The sequence below is a fragment of the Streptopelia decaocto genome (assembly GCF_964273445.1).
Source record: "Streptopelia decaocto genome assembly, chromosome: 1".
Lineage (NCBI taxonomy): Eukaryota > Metazoa > Chordata > Aves > Columbiformes > Columbidae > Streptopelia > Streptopelia decaocto.
The window spans coordinates 69,337,349-69,359,029 of NC_138663.1; the positions used below are offsets into that span (position 1 = coordinate 69,337,349).

The 21,681-nt window shown below is 39.4% G+C and overlaps 1 protein-coding gene across 1 annotated transcript in view; it reads left to right on the plus strand.

Moving 5' to 3' along the window:
• The first annotated feature begins 535 nt into the window (after positions 1-535).
• The window catches only part of NTF3 (neurotrophin 3), a 54,017-nt gene continuing 32,871 nt past the window's right edge, over positions 536-21,681 (plus strand). The window contains exon 1 of the mRNA XM_082072430.1: positions 536-610. Coding sequence (XP_081928556.1) covers positions 593-610 — 18 coding nt within the window. The 5' untranslated portion in view covers positions 536-592. The remainder of the gene's footprint in view (positions 611-21,681) is intronic.

Consider the following 21,681-nt stretch of genomic DNA (forward strand, 5'->3'; position numbering starts at 1 on the left):
GGGCGTGGGAGGGGAGGAGGGGGGGAGTGGATGGACCATTAGAGTGCAAACACAGAGACATTCCTGCAATAAAATACTTGTCTTCTGAGAATCACAGTCCGGAAGAGATGGTTATGATTTAACAAAAGAATTCTCTAAAATGTTCCCTGGTGCTAATACTGTTCTTAATAATACGAAAAGATTTTGCCAGGATGGGGAATAAAATCGCCAATTGGATTCAAACAAGATAATAGGCACATTATGGGTTTTTTAGAGCACACGGGAAAAAATGACCTTTATGATAACTTTGTCATTTTCAATAATATGCCTCATTCTCTGAAATTCCCTAACCAGGCAAGGTTATTATAAATGGTAGGTAGGAAAAGCAGAGTGTGGCAATAAAGGGGTTAATCTACAGAGCACAGAGCCATCTGGCTGAGCTGGTTTGTTATAATCGAGCAGATTATGTTCACGGGACTCAGAGTTTAAGGCTCCTCTCCCATAGAGCAACTCTGCACAAACCAAGCAGACCAACTTTGGGACTTTGAATGAACATATTTACATCCACCTTTCTCTTCATGTCGACTTTTCTGGAAACATTCACACGGATGCCATGGTTACTCCTACCACGGTAAGGGAAATTTGACGTTTTCTAATAGGGTCCTAAGAGGGCGGGGAGGGGAGGGGGGGGAAGAGGAGTCCCTTAAAGAAGTATAATGGGGAGGAGAGGGGGGTCTTGTAAGCGGTAAATCTGTCCCAAATGTTGCCTTTTCCATTGTGCCTCTTCCTTTCCTCACCCGTACTTGCCCTATAGCTTGCTTTAGTCCTGAGGTTCCTCTCTCCTCTTCCTCTGCACAATATTGTTTAGGTCCCTGGCAAGAAAACATCAGAGGAAAAATATGAGGTGCTACAGGAATCTGATTTGAGAGGCAAAAGCAAAGGAGACTTTTGGTTTTATTTTAAGAGGGAAACCAGCAACTTCAGATACAACAAAAGCGGTTGCAAATCTTAAGGGTGGATTGGAAGAACCAGCCTCGGCATACATAGCATGCTTGCCCTTAGGGAAAGTTAGAGCCCATGACAAGCAAAGTCAAAATTCCCAATTACTAGACCTTGACTGTTTCAGGTAATAAACTTCACTGGAGCTTTCTTTTATTTTGTGTACCAGACACTGGAAACCCTATTCATGACCTTCAAATCAATCCCTGTTCTTCTCAAACCCAAACACTAAATTTTCTTGGAGGAACTGGAGATCAAAGGATTCCCTGCACATCTGTGTCTAGGTGAAAAAGATACACTCACTCTGTGCTAGGATGGCAGGAAAACTATTCTTACGCTGCAATTTCCAGTGTTTGGTAAGTGCCTTCTAGGAATGCAGCACACCACTAATCAACACAGGCGCAGATATAGAGAGCAAAATAGAAAGCTGTTTCTCATCTAAACAGCTGAAATGCAGCTTAAAGCGTCAGTTACTGGCGAGTCCTTATGGAGACACCAAACTGCTATTAGCCAAGAGGGGAAAAAGTCCTTGAATGGTTTAGATAGTTTTCTGATCAGTTCTTAATCCTTCATTAAAATAAACAGGAAAGCTCTGTGTTGGTCCTATATCTTGAACTATAAATATGCAGTGTCCAGAGAGATGGGTATTTTGGATTGAACAGGGCAGCTATGCACACATTCTCTGGTTCCTATATTGCAAAACTAGTTATTTAGAGATGACTCTGTGTGTGTGAGGGTGGTTGCTTCCCCCTCCCCCCCCTTTTTAAATAGACAGAGATGTGTGCTGTATGGTCCAGTCAAGTGTTATGAGCTACAACCTTTCAGAAAGCACTCTTTGCTCTTAGGCTCATGTGATTTGTTGCATGAGGAGTGCAAATGGTATGTAAAGTTTGCCTTTACATTGTGTCTTCAGGAAAATACCCAGGCAAATAGGAGAGACATTCTCAGGCACAGAAATACCTGATCTGTGCAAGCCTGTAAGTGGGGGAGTGGTGCAAGAAACACCTATAAATAAGATGTAAGAATGAGGAAAATCTAATAATAGTTAAAAAAAGAAAAACTCACTTTATGGGAAGGCAGACAAAACAGTAGAGAATGGAAGACAGTTCGGCATGGTTCCAGCTGCTAGTAGTAAAAAGTCTGGTCTTAGATACACGTGTCAGTACCAGGAGCTCTGAATGTGAGCATGGCAGGGGGAGGGGAACTAGACACGATTGCAGGTGGTGGACCCAAAATATAGGGAGAAGAAGATATACCAGCAGAGCCAGGAGAGGAGTGTCTTATGTAGAATTGTGTTATGTGTTGAGGTATGCAATACATGTAGATTAAAGATTTTTTGTTGTTGTTGTTCCCAGGGAAAGAAGAACTAAATGGCACATAGAAAGAAAAATATAAGGAGTTTGGAGGGAAAGTGTTATGTACCAATAATAAACTCCTATGCATTATATTAAGTGTTGTGTATTGAGGTAATAAGGGTAGGTGAGCCATGCAAAGGTGGTCAGCTTAAAATGGGGACTGCTACAGGTCAACTGGAACAAGAGGATCTCTGTGGGTGGAAAAAGAAGGGAGATTGGAAAAGGTGCAGACTAGAAGCTGGGTGAGGATATGAAAGGGACATACAAGGATGCTGGGGTGTGCAAGGAGGAGGCAGAGTATGGAGTAGGAGTGAAGCGAGCAAGGTGAAAGCACAGGGCACAAAGGATGTTTGGAGGAGGAAAAAAAATGTGAACTGTTGTCTATTTGGAGAAAGGTATGGAAAATAATCAGCTACATGATGCTTGTGGGGGATGTCTAAAAGAGACACCTTTGATTCTGTCAAGAAATAGATACGAGGAAGTATTTGTGAGGAAGGTGTTAGAGTATGAAAGGAAAGGCTTGCATGGTGATGGAAACACATGTCGAGAAGAGGAATGCAGAGGAAAAAATGAGCTGGATGGAGATAGGGTGTGGTGATGGGAAAAGGGTATAGGGACTCATAAAGGTATGTGAGGGGGTAGTTGCTTAAAGAAATGTTAGAGGAGACTGGAAGCCTGCTGCAACATGCTGTCTGGTTGCAAGGGAGGGATAGAACTGGGGAAAAAGCCATTTGAAGGTGGTGTGAGGAAATGCAAAATAGTAAAAATCGTGGGGGGAGTGTGAACTGTGACAGGAATATAAAGATGTGGCTGGTCTCGAGAAGTATGAGAATGGGGAAAAATAAGGAATACAGAAGGCGTGAGGATGCCTAGGAAAAAGGTGGTTTGAGGAGGCTTAGGGCAAGAGGACACAGAGTGAGAGGAAATTTAGTTTTGTATTATTTTGTAGGCAAACACAAAAAGTAGTGCAGAGGTGCAGGAGTGGCTTGGTGAGTGGAAACAGAGGATGCCTTCTTACTGAGTAACTGGGATAACACAGGGAAAGAACAGGCACTAAGTTACAGGGAAGAAGTTCAGGAAAACAATGGAAAGTAAGGAATAATGGGGGGTGTGGGAAGAGGAGAACAGAGAACACAGAGAAAAATAAGTGATTTTCTGTTAAGAGAGACATAAATGTGCTTATATCTCTGTGGCAGGTACTGGCTAAGTGAAGCAGCAGAAGGGAATGGAACAAATGTGCTACAGGACAAATGACTAAAGATATAAAGAGATAGGAGGAGAAGGAATGGGAGAAATAACTACCTGGAGAGCCATATAAGCCACATGGCTCTACTTAGGTCAAAGTATAGTGTAAAGTGTGTGGGGACATGGGTGCAGTTGGGAACTATAGGGCATGAAGTAGAAGTGAACGAGAATGACAGTTCACTTTACAAGGGGTTAGAAGCTTAGCATAGGTTGACACACAATGGTGTGTAAGTGAGAAAAATACCTGCCAGATTATGCCTGCTTGCAAGGGCTGTGGAAGGAAAGGTGAAAGGAGTGAAAAGTTGTGTCTGATAAGAGAGAGTTGTGCACATAGCATGCTCAAAGTAAATGAGGGAAGTACAGGTAAGGATTGCAGATCTGGGCATGGGGCCTGGGAGAAGAAAAACAGCTTATGGGGAGGAACAAGTGATGAGGAGTGGGAAAAAGTTTATGATGGCTTAAGCCATCTGTAGTTATTTGCCTCTTAGTTTAAAGGAGGCTGTCTAACTGTTCAAGGGGCCATACATGTATGCATAGCATGAAAGCAGGTTGGGAGTTAAATGTAAAGGAAAAGCAAGTGGGAGGCACAGGTAAACACATATAGTCAGTGAGGATAGGTGCACAGATATACGAGATATTGGGTTTGTGTGTGGGTAAGGGACAGGTGTGTTCAGTGAGTATTTTGCCTACATGACTGGCAAAGTTGTAGAGGGACACATGATAAAAACAATTCAGCTGGTCTGCAGGAAGAAGCTGAAGTCCTCGAGGGGCATGGAAGAGTCCTGGATTGTTGTAACTGTCTGTGTGGAAATTACAATCATGCACCCAGGAAACCATGCTGATATGTAAGATAGCTATTGGAGGCCAACTGGAAAATCACGTGTCCACTGTGATTGTGGCACAACCTTCTGTGTTGAAATAAGTTATGTAAGACACACAACAGAGGTGAGTTTCGAGAGTGCTAAGAAGCAATGTTTGTGTTGAGCAGGAGGGTAGGGAGAAATGACTAACTGAGAAAATGATTTGGTGTGTGGGTAGCGATAGGACCGAACATGTGCTAGATGTGCTTGCCTTCTGCATGACATGCACAGCAATGTAGACTCTCTTTTAGAGATTTTTCTGGCTTTTTCTAAAGAAATATTGAATAATCCTGAGAAAATCCCAGGATGTCTAACTAAAATAGTTACACTGGCTTCATTTGGAGGCATATCAATGCACCTTATTTTCATACCTTAAAAATTGAGTATGCTACTGCTGACACAAAATGACCGAGAGATTCCTCTAGGATCAGTTAACAGGGCTACTAGGTAGTTAACATCGCTACTAAGTAGTAAGAGGACTGTTGGATGAACAATCATTGGGTTGAAGTACACATAGGGAGCACAGGTGTCAGTCAAAGGAAATGAGAAAGTACTAGCTTTCTCCATGGCTTGAAGTTGTACTGGAGTAAGGTGCAGCTGACTGAAGGCTGAAAACATAGGGTACATCTTAGGTGTGAGAGAGAAACATAAAGAATATCTTTCCCTTCAAAACAATCACATATACTGACAACATCTGTTCTTCAAATCTGTTCTCTATACGTCTTCAGATTGTCCAGCTTGCTTAGGGTTTTTGTGTCTTCTTAAGCACTGTCCTACACTGGGTAGGAAAGTGCTCAATTCCATCCATAGCTGGTTAGAAAATTGTGAGTAATCCTGTGAGACTTTCAGTGGGAGTAGACAGTTCGATCACACTGAACTGCTAGCTGTGAAGGCTGAAGCCTCTGGGCCCAGACCTTATATAGCATCAGTCACGTGAAAGTTAGTGGATGCCTTTTGGTTTATTCTGGGGATCGAGTCCTACCAAAAAAATAAGTAGCCTGTAAAATACTTAGCTAATAAGCAGTTAGTGTTTGTGCAGCTATGGGCTCTGTTGGAAACCCGTTGTCCTACTTTATGCACTGGTTTCCCACTGCAGAGTCTAGTTCAAACTCTTCAGCAGGATAATTTTTCATGGTGGTGCTTGGAGCTGGTTGCAGTCAACAGAAAGCCCCTTTCTTCTCTAGTGGTGGTGAATGTCCCACCATGGCAGATTACGGGAGGTAGGGACAGTGAAGTGATTGTCCATGAGAGGGAGACACGTGACTGCAACCAGTGGTCCTGGCCATTGGGATTCAGCTGGTCTGAAACCACAGACTGGAGCCTGCTTAGTCCACTGCCACCAGCATGGCCCAGTGTAATGTCCTGGCCTCTGGCCACTCCACTTCCTCCCCAGCTAACCACTGAGAAATAAAAATCAAACAGTAGCATCAACCTGTCAGCTGGCTGGGAAAAGAGAAATGTGTTGATGGGTACAAATAGAGCTGTATTGTTGCAGGCAGGGGTTCATAACATGAACAATTGAGCTGTGTGGAAGAACATGAGGTATTTATACCCACCTGGACTCTGTTGTAGCCATGACACAGTCGGAGAAACATGTTTGCAAGTGGTGGAACATCTGAGTGTCCCTGCAGATGCTTACTAGTTTGAGACCATGTGTGTCTTCTCATGGTGACTAGGAGCAGACAACAGAAAGAAGCAGCCTGTGAGTAGGGATGACAGAGGTAGATGGCAGCTGTTTCTGTGTGGGAGACAGCCATTGCTGTTTATACATTTGTCAGGGAATAAGATGTTTTCTGAGGGCACAGATGTGATGTGCGTGTGAAGAGAGAAGTAGTAAGGGTGCATATGGAGGAGTTTCAAGATTGTGAAATGGGTACTAGAGGGAATATACAGAGACATGTTCCTGATTGTACCATGAGCCTTAAGTCCATAGGGGAAGGGAACTCATCTGCAGAAAACCTCAAGGAAGATCATATTTCCCAAGGAATTAAAAGAAAAACACACTCAAGCATCCAGTTCAGTTAAGATTCTCCTCTCTCCTTCACATGGTACAAGCATCTTGCTGAATGAGCAAGTTAAGCAAGGTGGCCCTTTACTTTGGGGCAGCAGACATTTGGAAAGATAAGAACAAAACGATATACTTCTCCCTCTCTTATCTTTCCCTACTTGTTTCTCTTCTCCACCTCTTCACACACAGCAAAAGGGTCTTTTCCAATTTGGCTTCTAAGTTTGGGTTTGAAATTTTCCTCTGTGGAAATGTGCAATAGAGATGTGTATGAATTAGGACACTGGTGTGTTGGGGAAGGCTGTGTGTCTGTATGTGTTGAAACAAAGTTCATTGGTCATCATCCAGAGCTCAGAAAATGAATGTGTTGGTTGCATTTCAATGCACATGGAAAGGATAGCAGGTAATACCACACTTCCATCGGGCAGTGCTGGGAAACTGGTGTGCATGACTCATTGCCACTCTGCCTGTACTTCAGAGGGAGTCACCACCTGCCTAGCCATGTAAATATACAGATTCCACAGAACAACCTCCATTTGTGTTATCTATTACAAACCTGTACCAGAAGTGATGAAAACATTATTGGAGGACTGTATCCTGCAGGATAAGATTTGCAGCACTCCTCCAACATTTTCTATGCTTCAGCTGCCTGTGTTGCCCATAATAGAACCACAGCAGTAAATGTGCTGCTTCTCAGTTGCTCTTTCATACCTTCCAGCAATAAATTCCTTTATTTTGGGTTTCTCCCTGCAATAGATTTTACATGTTTTATCTTACATTAGCTGAGTTAGCATGAGAGAAAGTGTTAATCTTGTTAATTCAGAAAAAAATATTTCTAGGCTATGCCCTATAAAAATTCACCCACATTTTCCGGAAGTCTAAATCAATATCATTAGAGGTAACTGGCAGTTAACTGAAGAGTTACAGAAGGAAGAAGTACATTGTACTCTACATGAATGTTTAAAGTCTCATCTGCATTCAGAAGTGAATTCAGGTTGTGAGCGTGAAATTTAAATCCAGCAGCTGCTTCTGAATAGCTTTGTGGTTAGACAACTTCTAAGATAGCATCCTCTCTTGTGGCCTCTGCCTTAAGCAGGAGGTGGACAATCACACTTGCAAGATGAAAGCAGCTTTTGTCCTCTTGAGACATGGGATTTGAACAGTATTTAGTTTCTGCTACAAACCAAGATCAGATGTTATGACTTCTAGCTATCAAGTACAGACCTCATAAATCAGATGAAGACATTTAACCAGTTTTCCCAGTAGGATGTATTTGAGGTTAACTTGTAGCATGACTGGATGCTGAGATCTGTGATGAGCTTGGTTTCAGAAATACTAAATAATAATGATAAAACTGATGCTTTAGGGGAATAAAGTAATGTATAGTCAGTTAAATTAAAAAAAAAATGTTCCTTAGACGCAAAGGCTACAGCAAAATTATTTAAGAAAGGCTTTGGAAGAATGTGGAAACATGTCTGTGTGTCCTCTCTCTACCATTCCCCACACTTTCCTAACCACTCTTAGCACATAAGTACTATGCACAAAAGCAAATTCCAAGGTAGCAGCAAAAATAAAGTCCACTGACACCAACTTAGAGAAATGACCCTGCTTTGGATTAGGTAACAAAACCATGATAATTAAAAGGGGCAAGTCATTTGATGTGTTGGAAGTCTTTTCTGTATTTGTACATTCAAAAGTTAGAAAATATTTATTAAGTTCACTGTTTTTAGCTCCTATGATAAAAGTACAAAACTATTTTCTCCACCTTTTTCTCAAGGTACTTGCACACTCTTATTTTGCTTGATGAACTTTCCAAATGGATGATGCAGATAACTCCATAACATAAAAAAAAAAAAAAATCTTCCTGAAAGGATAGGTTTTCTTTGCTGTTTATTGATATTTGCAGTGGGAACTTAGATACTCCAACATCTTGAGCAACTTTGTTTGATTGTTACTATTTACTAAATATATTCCTCAAATACTTGACATGAGCTGCCTCTTGTTTAGTCCCATCTTTGTTTTACAGAGTGCATATTATTTTTTTTTTCTTTAGGATTTTTCCTCTATTTTTTTTTAATTACTTTTTTTCAGACTTCTTTCAGTTTCATCCATATCTTTGTGTCACTAGAACGTCCAGGAATAAAGCTGACATTCCAAAAGCAGGAGACTTCTTTAATCTCTTTATCTGCCTTCTATAATTATACTGACTTTTTGCACTCTCTTGTTCTATCTTCTCTTTATCTCTTCTACTATAAAAGAACTTCTCTGTAATAATCCACAACTGATTTATTTTTTAAGTCATGGCTAGCTAATTTTCAATATTATGCCTTTCCAGCTTACTCCATGACATTCAATATAGGTGCTTTGAATTTATTTTCCCTAGATGCATTATCTTAGGCTTTTCCCCTCTAAGTCTCTTATTTTCTGCCAATTTTTCTAAGCACTCTCTGTCCTGTAAAACAATTTTTTTCTAGCCTTTCCGTCCTTTCTACCCATTTGCAGCCCACTCCTTCTCTACTGTTCTGTTTGTCCACAGCTTTACCACTTAATGCTTTCAGACTGCTCAAAGACACAACTGAAAAGAGTGGTACATCACCTGACAGTACCCCAGCCTTGATAGTCATCATTTGCCAGCATGCTGGTTTATGGATCACATCCAGTTTTGAGGCTTGATTTGTTTTTTTTAGAGTAGATGGGAGACACGTATAAGCTGAATGTATGTACGTATGTGGATGATGTTTGTATGTGTGTGTTTAAATGGCAGAAGAACAGTCAATATGTGACTGTGTTGTGAGAACACTGCATCTTATTTCTTTGTCCTCCTCTTTCTGGACTTCCTAGCACTGTCCTTGACCTCCCTTTAGGCCATGTAAGACTGACAAATAATCATCCTTTGTTGCACTGAGCAACTCATTACCCCTCTTGGAATTTTTCTACAAACTGGTGCCCCCTTTCCTGTCAGGGAGTCAGGCATCTTGTCATCATATTGGCATGCTGAGTAACTCCTTCTTCACCTCAGCTCTGCCACGCACACAAGTGGTATCTGTTCACGGGCCGGGATCCCTCATGGTGCTCCTACCCCATCCTTCCTGACCACCATGGACCCCACCCACTCGCTGTCTACTTCCAGTTGTCTCTTAAGCACCAGTTTATTTTGGAACACAGGAAAACCAGCAGACTTAGACCATAAGGAGTGAGATACCTCCAGACTTCAGACAAAATAAACTTATTTAAAAAAAAAAAGATGGAAATGAAGTTTTCATCTGATAAGAAATGCATGTTTTTAAAATATCTCCTGTTCACAGGGACTACCTAGCAACTTCTTCAGACATATACAAAGTTGAAAGCAATTCTAGTTTAAAACTCCTCGGCATTGGCACCAATGAGGGCTATTAGATTTTTTAACCTGATGGCTCTAAGGCCCAGAAAACAGGATTTTCAAAAATGGAGTTGACACTTATTTTTCAGAAGTGAATGGAAGTTTTAGCATCAATAGAAGTACAACTAATCCAGTACTATGAGGATCTGAAAGTCCTACAACTGGAACTCTTTTAAATGTTATCACCCTTATAAATAAGAATATGAATACTTGTACTTTACACATCTGTGTGTTAAAGAAGAGTCACCCTTTCTACTTGGGCATGTGTGGTGAGTACCACCATCTTCCAAACACATCCCTCAGTTCTGTGTGGCACTTGCACATAAAGCAGCCTACATGAAGCAGGCTTTGTATGCCAGTGCTTGACACTATATCCTGGCCCTGCTTTATTTATTGGTATAGGTGCCACCTGAAATCAGTCCTGGAGAGACTGTATATTGGTGGTATAGAGTGGCTGGTATAGTCTGGCTGCTTCTGTTAATAGGCATGATTTGCAACAGACAGTCTTACAGAGTAAAATTCTTTCTGAGAGAGATGGCAAACATCTCACCATATCAGAACACCTTGAGGAAGTAATGTCTTAATATATCTTTCCTCCTGGATGGGCTCTATGTGTACTTCAAAAAAACTTTGAATCAATTTATTAACACAAAACCTACTCATGAAGCAATCTGGAAAGAGATTTTATTTTTCTGCTGAGAGGTTGTATTTCCTGTATTCAAACTGCTTTTATAAGTCTAAAACACTCAGAACAATGTTTAGCTTTTCTGTTGAAAGAGTAACAATTATAAGCTCTGAGAAAAGCAAAACTATCTAAATACTACTACGAGATGATCTGAAAAAAAAATGTGGTCTCCTTTGGAAGAGTTTACATTTTGGGGAAACAGATAAGTTTTTGAAGTCCGTTGATATATTTTGATTTTTCTAATTTTTTCCATCTTTCCTCTACTAGGAAATCTTCCTCTTCATTTTGCCTTTTTTCTCATAGTTTTTTTTTTCATTTGCTTCATTCCTCTCAAATAAAAGGTGGTGAATTTTCAGTGTTTGCTGTCCTTTGAACAACCATTTAGCAAATCTGATTGTTTTAGTTGTTCTTTGGTTAGTTCATTTGTTTATCATAGTAGAATAGAATCTTTTTCTATGTCTCTGGTTCAGATTGTGCTTTTATAGACTCAGCCACTGATGATAAGTTTGACATAGAATCATATAGAGTCATAGAATCATACAATCATAGAATCAGAATCATAGAATCATAGTATGGTTCGGGTTGCAAGGGACCTTAAAGGTCATCTGGTTCCACCTCCCTTGCCATAGGCAGGGACAACTAACACTAGACTAGGTTGCTCAAAGCCCCATCCAACCTGGCCTTGAGCACTTCCAGAGATGTGACATCCACAGCTTTTCTGGGCAGCGTGTTCCAGTGCCTCACTACTCTCATAATGAACAATTTCTACCCTCTTTCAGTTTAAAGCCATTTCCCCTTGTCCTATCACTACATGCCCTTGCAAAAAGTCCAACTCCAGCTTTCTTGTAGGTCCCCTTTAGGTACTGGAAGGCTGCTCTAAGGTTTCCCTACAGCCTTCTCTTCTCCAGTCTGAACAATCCCAGCTCTCTCAGCCTGTCTTCATAGGAGAGGTACTTCATCCCTCTCATCATCTTTGTGGACTTGCTTCAACAGTTCCATGTCTTTCTTATGTTGTGGTCTCAGAGCTGAATGCAGTACTCCAAGTGGGGTCTCATGAGAGTGGTGTAGAGGTGCAGAATCACTTCCCTTGACTTGCTGGTCACAGTTCCTTTGATGCAACCCAGGATTTGGTTAGCTTTCTGGGCCCAAGTGCACAATGCTGGATCATATTGAGCTTCTCATCAACCAACACCCCCAAGTCCTTCTCCTTAGGGCTGCTCTCAATCCATTGTCCACCCAGCCCATATTTTTGCTTGGGATTGATCTGACCTATGGTCAGGACCTTGCGCTTGGTCATAATGTTCACATGGGCCTACTTATCAAGTCTGTCAAGGTCCATCTGGATGCCATCCCTTCCCTCCAGTGTGTTGACCACACCACACAGCTTGGTGTTGTTAGCAGACTTGCTAATTGAATTGCATTCAATTCCACTGTCCATGTTGTCAAAAAAGATGTTAATAACATCAATCCCAATACTTACCCATGAGGAACCCCACTTGTCCCTGGTCTCTACTAGGACATTGAGTCATTGGCTGCAAGTCTTCAAGTTTGACAATCCATCCAATTCCCTATCCACCAAGTGATCCATCTGTCAAAACCTTGTCTCTTTAATTTAGAGAGAAGGATGTTGTATGAGATAGTGTCAAATGCTTTGCACTAGTCCAGGCAGATGGTGTCAACATCAACATCTCTGTATCCAACAGCTCTGTAACCCTTTCATAAAATACCACCAGATTTGTCAAGCATGATTTGCCCTTAATGAAGCCAAGCTGTCTGTCACCAATCACCTCCTTATTTTCCATGTGCCTCAGCATAGCCTCCAATAGGATCTTCTCAATGATCTTGCTGGGCACAGAGGTGAGACTGACTAGCCTGTAGTTCCCTGGTTCTTCCTTTTTTCGCTTTTTAAAAATGAGGGTTATGTTTCCCCTTTTCCAGTCAGTAGGAACTTCACTGGACTGCCAAGACTTCTCAGATATGATGGACTGTGGCTTAGCAACTTCATCTGCCAGTTCCCTCAGGACCCACAGATGCATTTCATCAGACCCTGTGGACTTGTGCACCTTCAGGTTCCTTAGACGGTCTCGAGCCTGATCTTCTCCTACAGTGGTCGATTCTTCATTCTCCCAGTCCTTGCCTTTGCCTTCTGCAATTTGGATGGTGTGGCTAGAGCTCTTGGCAGCAAAGACTGAGGCAAAGAAGTCCTTGAGTACCTCAGCCTTCTCCAGGCTCTCCCATTTTGTTACAGAGAGGACCTAATTTTTCCCTAGTCTTCCTTTTATTATTGGTGTACCTATAGAAGCTTTTCTTGTTGCCCTTGATGTCCCTGGCCATAATTAATTTTATCAGGGCTTTCTCTTTCCTAACCTGGTCCCTGTCTGCTCAGACAATTTCTCTGCATGTAGACACTAGTACAACCACTGAAATCAATGCATTTAATTCTGATTTTCATAAAAGCAGGAGTCCCCAGCTGAGCAAATGTGGAAATCCACCTGATTGTGGGCCAAATTTTGACCTCTCTTGCATCCAGGCAATTCTACTAAAATTAGTAAGACTGTAACCAAACATTAAATTTGAGACTTAATCTTTAGTTTTGGGATATTTTTTTGTTAGTGGTGGTGGTTTGTTTGTTCGTTTTTTAACCATGGATGCACATCCAAAGCATTTTAGTATGTTGAATCATAGAAATCAGAGAGGGGAAAAGAACATGCTCTTATTAGATGACTGGTATACCTAATTAGAAAAACTGTTGCAAATCCATTTCTTTGCTGGAATTTGCCGGTTTCTCAGAAACAAACCATTCCCTTGTTCTACTAAATCTCAATTAAGTCCCCCTGGACGCCAAAGTTTAAAAACCTGGCAGGTTTCTCCCTTTTTCAAAACCCTGTCTCCTTGTTGACTCTTCTGTTGGCTACTACAGACACCAGCCATCCACAGACCAGGACACTAGTACTTGCAGCTACAGGGACAAAGCCAGTGAAGCCTGTTGACCTAGATCAACCCAGGGTATGATTCTGCCCCCTCACAAGGAACTCTGAAAGCTGCAGGGCTTGGGAGATCAAGTAAAATTCCTCAGAACTGGAGATTTAAAACCAACAAAATCCACCTCCTACTACAGTCCAATATCTCCTAATATGGTCTGTGATCCTAAGAACCATGTCAGCCAGACAGCATATTCTTCAAAGCTCTGTCATGTCTAATTTTAAAATGATCAAGTGACTGGGCATCCATCACTCCACTTAAAATCTTCATACCATCCCCCATTCAACTTAAGTGCCACTCATTACTACAGTATTGAGTGCTTTTCCATGTAAAAGTTGTTATGACACCATCCTGGGTGGCAGTAGGACAGCTGGCAAGAGACTATTTTAGAGTAGAATTTTGGTTTCAATTTTATTTTCTCATTAGTTAACTTCAAGTGGTCATTTTTATGATGTTATTCTTTGAGAAAGAAGTGAAAATAAAGAGTATAATTGTTGAAAATAACAGCTATATTTTAATAAATAGTGTTAGAGAACAGCTCTTTTTTTTTTTTTTTTTTTCAAAAGAAAAGTTTAGCAGATCCTCATAAAGATCATTGAGGTTTGTCTATTGCCAGTCAGCAACCTGGACAGAGATCTAGAGAGTAACTTTATACAAATTGGCATGCCTATTCAATACAACACTTGCACAAGGAGAGTCTCCTGATCCTCCAATCCATTAGCAAATCTGCACCAGGATAAGCAGCCTTATTTCTGCTTGGATGGCATTGTAAATCTCTCCAGACACAAACTGCCTGAAGACACTCTGTAGAGTGGTGTTTAGACATCCTGATGTGTAAAGAGGCTCAGGTGGAGTATAAGAGACAGAATATTATGTGCCAGCAGCTTGCAGTGCCTGCAGCATGAACACAGGCTGTACCACATAGAAGAAAGCCACTTGCTCTGCCATGTCCCTGCAAACATACTGAGGCTTCTCTCAGGCAATCAGACTGTTTGATGGGACATGTGAACTAAGCTACTGCCTTTTTCCAGTTCCCTTAGGACAACCTGCTCTTTTAGGATGACTGGACTCAGAAATTTCCTTGGTCCTCAAAGGGAACTGTGCCAAATCATTGACAAGAGAAAGATAGAGACAGCTTCTTGCTATTTCAGATATTCAAATGTGTGCACACACGGGTACCACAGCCCTCCTTCAGACAAGTCCATAAATTTGATTATTTTAATTTTTATTCATAAATATCCCTAGCAACTTGTTTATTATAAATGCATTCTGAATTTTCTCCTGGTTAACTGATATTTTCTAGTAACACATGCAAACTTATAGACTAGAAAGTAGTATGAAAAAATATTTTCTGCTTACCTGGCAGGTTTCCATTGATGGATTTAACTTTGTTTTTTTCTGTCTTTTCCCATCCATCAGCTTCTCTCATTCTCCTCCTGAATTTTCTTGAATAGTCAATTTCTAGCTCTGGAGATAACTAGCTTAGCAGAGGCCTAATTTTGACCCCACTTACATGGAAGAAGCCTAATGGACCCCCAGGGAATAAGTTCATCTTGAGGCAAATTTAGACCAGAGTCAAGACCTGAGAGTGAAACAGAGAAACTAATGCAAATAATGAGGGAAATAAGAGTGGCTGTTCTGCATAACAAGTTTTCTTAATGTAGAAACAGTTTTCCAAATCTGAACTGGTAAAATTTCATCAGTAGTTCTGCTCTGACCTGTCCACTGCTAGGTGGCTTCAAATGTTATCTAATCACAAGTCTGATACCACTCTTGTTTGTTTACTTGCTTGTTTGTTTTGTTTACTCTTTTGGAGTTATGTGCTGATGTAATGACTCCAGGTCTTTCAATTTTTCTGTCCATGAATTTCATCCAGATGAATTATCTTAGGCAAAACTTGAAAAATGAAACCCGGCATTTTACCTTTGATCTGAGGCAAATAATCGTAGGTGCCATCACCAGCCTTTCACAGGAACATGGTCCAAAATAAAGGTCTTGAAAAAAAATCTCAAAGATCCCTCTAAAAGCCATTAAATGTTTTAGTTATTTAATTTTTTTCCTTCCTTTTTCTTACTGAAAAGGAACCGATGGGAACAGAAGTAAATTCTGCCATCTGGAAAGACTGAAAGATTAGTATGAAAAGGGCCAGGTGTCAAGTTTGTTCAGCACCAGCCTATCTTCGCTAATCAACATCAAAACCTAGTCTCAACAAGGACTAAATTACACTAAACATAAATGATTTTGGAAAGCCATTTTTTCAGTATCTTTTTGGTCATCTAAGTGTTCAAATATTTTGAAAACTACAGAGTTATGCATGGAAACACAAAAGAAATTCTTTTGAATTTTTATCACAGGAAATTCGCAGCCTTGCTGTTTCCTATACTACATTTAATACTGCAGTCTGGATTCCAGTTAAAGTCCATTAGTTGTGTCATAATATTTTAATATTATGCTAATTATAATTTATTTATGGGTAATTTGGATCTTGTTCTTACAACAATTTGTAATGGAAATATAACACCTATAAAACTTGTGAGAAAGTGAGAAAGCAGAAGCCTAATATCCACAATAGCTCTGTTCAGCCTCTTGATGGTGTCTGACCCACTGAAATTTCTGCTTTAGATATTGGAAATTACCTGTTTATATGTAATGCATATATATATGTATGTATTATACATATATATGTGTACATGTATACATATGTATGCATGTGCATATATATGTGTGCACTGATTGTACACAGAACAAGACTCAAGATGTCCTGTTCCTTACCTCAGTAGATTTTATTTTTCTTTACATTACAATTATGAGAATTCACTATGCCTTTTTTTTTTAATCTTATGGTTGAATAAGTAGGTATTCTTGCTTCAAACTTTCCACTGAAGGACATTTAAGCAAATGGTACACCTTCTCCATACTAATAAGATTGGTAATACAGATCCCCCTAAATGTTTTTCCCAAGAACACACAAATAAACTACCTGTGGCAATCTTGGACCATGGATTTAATTTGTGGAAAATCACCATCATTGGTAGTGTGAATTCCATTTTTCTAAAGCTTTTTTTTGTTTGTGTTTTGGTCTTCTTACACTCCTTTGAGGTAAACATATCACACCCGTGTCTCACTTTTTCCACTCCTGTGTGCTTACTTCTCTTAAAAAAAAATATAAATACAGTATCTCTTAACCTAAACTTAGGGACAAGCTTGGAATAAAACACCTTCACATAACACCATAATAGTCTTTGATGTTTTCCCAACATTTCAGGTTTCACTTTAACTTGGGCACAAAACCAAAATGTTTATGTCAGAAAGTTTTCATTTGGATTCAAGGTAATGATCCAGATAATATGTAAAAGCTATTCAGCAGTTTCAACCAACACTTCTTCTCCACAGCCATGCAGAATGCATGTATACACACTTAGTTTCTTGGTAAATACCTTCAGTTCTATTTTGCCATCTTTTGCAGAACAATTCTTTCCAAAAGCTGGAGCTGCATAAGTTGGTACTTTTTTCCATGCATAATGCAATCCTTCATGCTACTTTTACAAGCTGGCTCTAATTGCCTTTTGTCAATTTTTGCTTGTAGCCCTCAATTCTATCCTGTGTCTGCATGTTCCTATAAGTTTGTGGTTTGGTAACCCAGTCAGCTGTGGTCTCCTGCCTTCCCTCCAAAATATGCAATTTGTTTTGTTTATGATGTGTGGGGCTTTATTTTTTGTGTTTGTTGGTTGTTTTTTTGTTGTGTTGTTGTTGTTGTTGTTGTTGTTGTCGTTTGGGGGGGGGGTGTTTTTGTTTTTTTCTTCCTAAACAGGAGTTTCTAACTTTTTAACTTCTCAGTTTGACACCTTTATGTCCCATCACCATCTGAGCAGACAGGGTTCACAATCTCCCCTGAAATTGCTTCTTTGATTGAAAAAGTTTCAAATATGTTGTGTAAAAAAGTTTTGTTCCCATTGTTCTTTTTCTTTATATGATTCTGAAACCTTTCAATATATTCTTCATTTTTTATCACAGTCTGGTAACTGTCTTGATCTTTCTCTCTTAATGCCACAGTATTAAGCAAATCTCGGGCCTCTAGACATCTTGTTACTCATGTTCTTTTTCACTAGTGGTCCTTATTTTTGTGAGGAGACAAATTCTTGCTTGAATCTCTTCTGCTTGACTTCAGCAAAGGTTAGGCTATTTGGAGATTTGGAGACCTTTGACGTTTCCATTTTCTCACTCATCATCTTCTTTCTGCTCTTGGTATTCTACATATATCCTTTTTTTTTTTTTTTTTACTCTATTTTTTCCTCCTGGCACAATATTCTGTGCCTTGATGTTGGTTAGACAGAACTCAGACAAGAAAAGGAATTAAAGGAAAAGGCACCTCTGCATCCCTCTCTCAGACAGATAGAAACTGAAACTAGTATCTAATGATTAAAATCAGTATTTTTGAAAACGTTTAGAGACATAGAAAAAAAAGGTGGCTGCTTGAGATTTCCAAACTACATCTCCAGTAGTGCACCATATAACCCTACAGTTGTGATTCATCAAACAGTTTGATCTGAGAGATGTTACTAAACCAGTTCTTGGAGGCGGTATCCTTCAGGGAATTCTGCCTAGAAAGAAGAACCAAGTCTGTGAATAAAATTGCTACAATAGCAAGAGGCGTACACGGAGAACTGCTGCATAATTTGTTATTGAGTTTATGGAAACAAAATGTGTTGACTTTGTTAAGAAGATACTAAGACAGAAATATCTCATTTGATGCAAATCACATGGACCGAAATGTTTATTGTTAGCATTTAAGGTTTAATGGTGAAAATGAGAAAAATCTTGCCAAATATCTGATGGAATATCTGATGGAGAGTATCTGATGGAGAACATAAATTGTACACAAAGTATGTTTTACATAAGGAGAATGAGAATTTTTCAGATGCTTCCATTTCTAGTATTGCTGACTGCACCTGGCTGCCAAACCTTAACCTTTAGTACATAGTTTTCAGTCTGTATTAATCCACAATTTCATTTCAGAGAAAGAGGCAGAACCACACCACATCATTGACACGCAGTGTGGTTGTATTGCTCCAAATAGTATCTTTGCTGTAGTTGTGGAGGAGAGTCAATGAGCTTCTCAAAGTCAGACTCATAAATTCACCTCCTATGAATGTCACCTGTGTTATTTTCTTTGATGATGGGGGGCAGGAAATAGATGGAAAATTCCCCCCTCTCACTGTTTTTGCATTGAAGAGTGCTGTAGATGATACTGGCATTAGCTGTGTTATCTTACCATATTTAGAACACGTGGAGACAATCTGGTGGTGAAAACAGCAATGACTGGTCTAAATTAGTGTTTCCCTCATTGTTGGCACTGCTAGAATTACTTCCTCTCTCTGCTACATTAGGGCTTTTTTATGCTTTCAAGAAAATCATCTTCTTTCTGAGACATTTAACTGTGTCTGAAATAATTGATGCCATTACAGTATAAAGTGAAAAAACAAAGCCAGAGCAAATGCCTGCCAATTTCAACCCTTTAAAGTTGCTGTCAGTTAAAATCAAAACAATTAAACAGTTAACATGAAGGGCTTTTTATTTGGTTTGGTGTTTTGGTTTGGTTTGATTTTGTTTGTTTGGTTGGTTTGGTTTGGATCATTCCTTTTTTTGAGGGAAAGGCTGTGAACTTTGTTGTGAGATTAATGGTTCATATCAACAGCACACTGATGCAGTATCATGATTTATATCAAAAGTACGGTTCTAAGAACAAATGTAAAAAATGCATCTTTCACAGTTCCTCTCCAACTGAATGAGTTTTTCCAATTACCATAATTTCTTTAATTTATTTATAATTTTCTTTATTTCTTGACAGAACCAAATTTTCAAGAGAGTAACTCCTGCATTTATAAAGGTGATTGCAATCACATTTTTTAGGCAGACACAGTTCTTACTGATACTCCCACCTTTGTTTGCTTCTCAGACATTTCTACATTTCATTTATGTCTCTAATTTCATATTTCATCTAAGAATGCAAACAGGTGGAAGACTTTATACGTGCAGACACCTCTTCATCTAGAAGGTAAAAAGACTTGCTTGGTTTCAAATTCAGTGTCCCACTGCAACATATGCTAGAGAAACAGAATTTGCAATAGGAAAGCGAACTGCAAAATTTAGACTATATGTCTCACTGATAAAAACAAAGAAACACCCTTTGTAAAATTATTCTAGTCAATTATAGGGAGAGACACGTCTCAGTAGCAAAGGCTTGATACTTACAGCTGTCCTGAATTGAATTATATTTAAATGTGTTCTGAATACATAACCTTGATGTTATTCAATAGCTTTCCAAACAGAAGACATGTAGAACTTCATGAGATGATGATTTAACCATTTTGTTTACTTATCTTCTAATTTCATGAGAGGCTTTTAACAACTCTGGCCCTTACTCTATTCCCTCCTAGATGTCATCGTTCATACAAATTTAGTATAATGCTTATGTCTTCACTTCAGGATTAGAATAATTTATCCACAATCAAAATTGTGTCCATTTTTCTTCAAACTTCTTCTTGGCAATATTTAATTCCCGTAAAGTCAAAGCTCTTGTTAATGCAAAAAAAACCAGAAACAAAACCGAACAATTTTTTTTTTCAAATGTTTTATTAAAGCCTAAAGTATGACTTTAAAGCAAGCTATGAATTTAGCAACATGTTTACGTGCTCATAATCTGATTCTGGTATATGAGTGTCTGATTTTGAGTTTAACGTAAATTATTTTCCAAGTAACAAAGACTGAGTCAAAACAAATAATTTGTTATATATATCACTGGGAAGGATTAGCAGGCAAAGTGATCATGCAAATTTTTTTCCTTAATAAAACAGGCTAAAAAGGCACAGTGGAAGTGCACAGAGTGGCTTGCAGGGTAAAGCAATACCTATACTGATAGAGAATATTTCTCTTCCACTAAATATTTTTATGTTTATTTTGTGATAAAACATAATTTTTAACAATTATTTAGGAGCAACTGGGGCTTAGTCCAGACTGTCTCTGTGTTGGGAAATTCTGGAACAGCAGTCACTTCTTAATTCCTTTTCTGTTTTCTGACTGTTACCTGCCCCAAAATAATTCAAAGATGGCTTTACCCTCTAGTTCACAAACAAGGTCAGTCTATTTTCCTGTTTCATTTTATTTATTGTACATCACAGTACTGGAAGCATTTGTTCACAACCTAGACCAAGAGCTTCAGTGCTGACAGCCCAGTTCATACTGTTGTCTTATTTAGTGCCTCTGTAACCAATGAATTCAAAGGCTTCTAGTGATGCTGAATATTGCCCTGTGTCCTGGTATTGGTAAATAAATATACTTGTCTGACTTCCTGATCAATGTAACTGTTTCAGAGGAATCAGCAGTCCCTGAGAATTCATAGTCATGCTATTGGAGAAAACTGGGAACAAAGCTTTCAGGCCCTTTCCCCTACAACAAGTAGCAACTTGCACTAGCACACAGCTTAGTGTATTCCTTTTAGTGTACTCCTTAATGTATTCCTTTTATCACAGTTAGTGTATTCCTTTTATCACATGATTGCAGATGTCCGTGCATGTGAAAAATGCAAGTCTTCTCACTGGACATGGGTATGCATCTAAAATAAAAAGGTACTACCTGAGAGGCAGCACATTGCATCATATTATAGTGTGAGATCTTGTCATAGGACTTCATCTGCCAGACAAACGCCAGCTAAATATCCCATATAACTGGGTGAGAGCCTTCAAGTCATGGATTGAAGATACAGTTGACAGATAGTGTTCACTACAGAAGAATCCTTGGATTCTTTAAAAAGAACTGGATCAACTTGTTAATGTGTTTTTAGATCCCTAAGTTCTATTAGTATCAACTCACTGGGATATGGATTTTCATAATGAACTCTTGCATTACAAACATTTTGGGGTGGGAATTTGTCAGGCTGTGGTCTGCCAATGTCATATCCCCACAAATGCATTCATATCCAAACCATTTTGCATTAACTCTTTAAGGAAGATTTCAGGACCTGTATTTAGGAATGCCTTGCTAGAACCTAGGTATTGCATGTTTTAATACTCGTCCATTGCCTCTTATTCATAACACATTACTAAAACCTAGCACAGCCTTCTGTCATTCAGTTAGTCAGTCAGTCTGTCATTCTTGTTTCTTTTATTCTTTGGGGTAGGTTGATTTATTTTCTT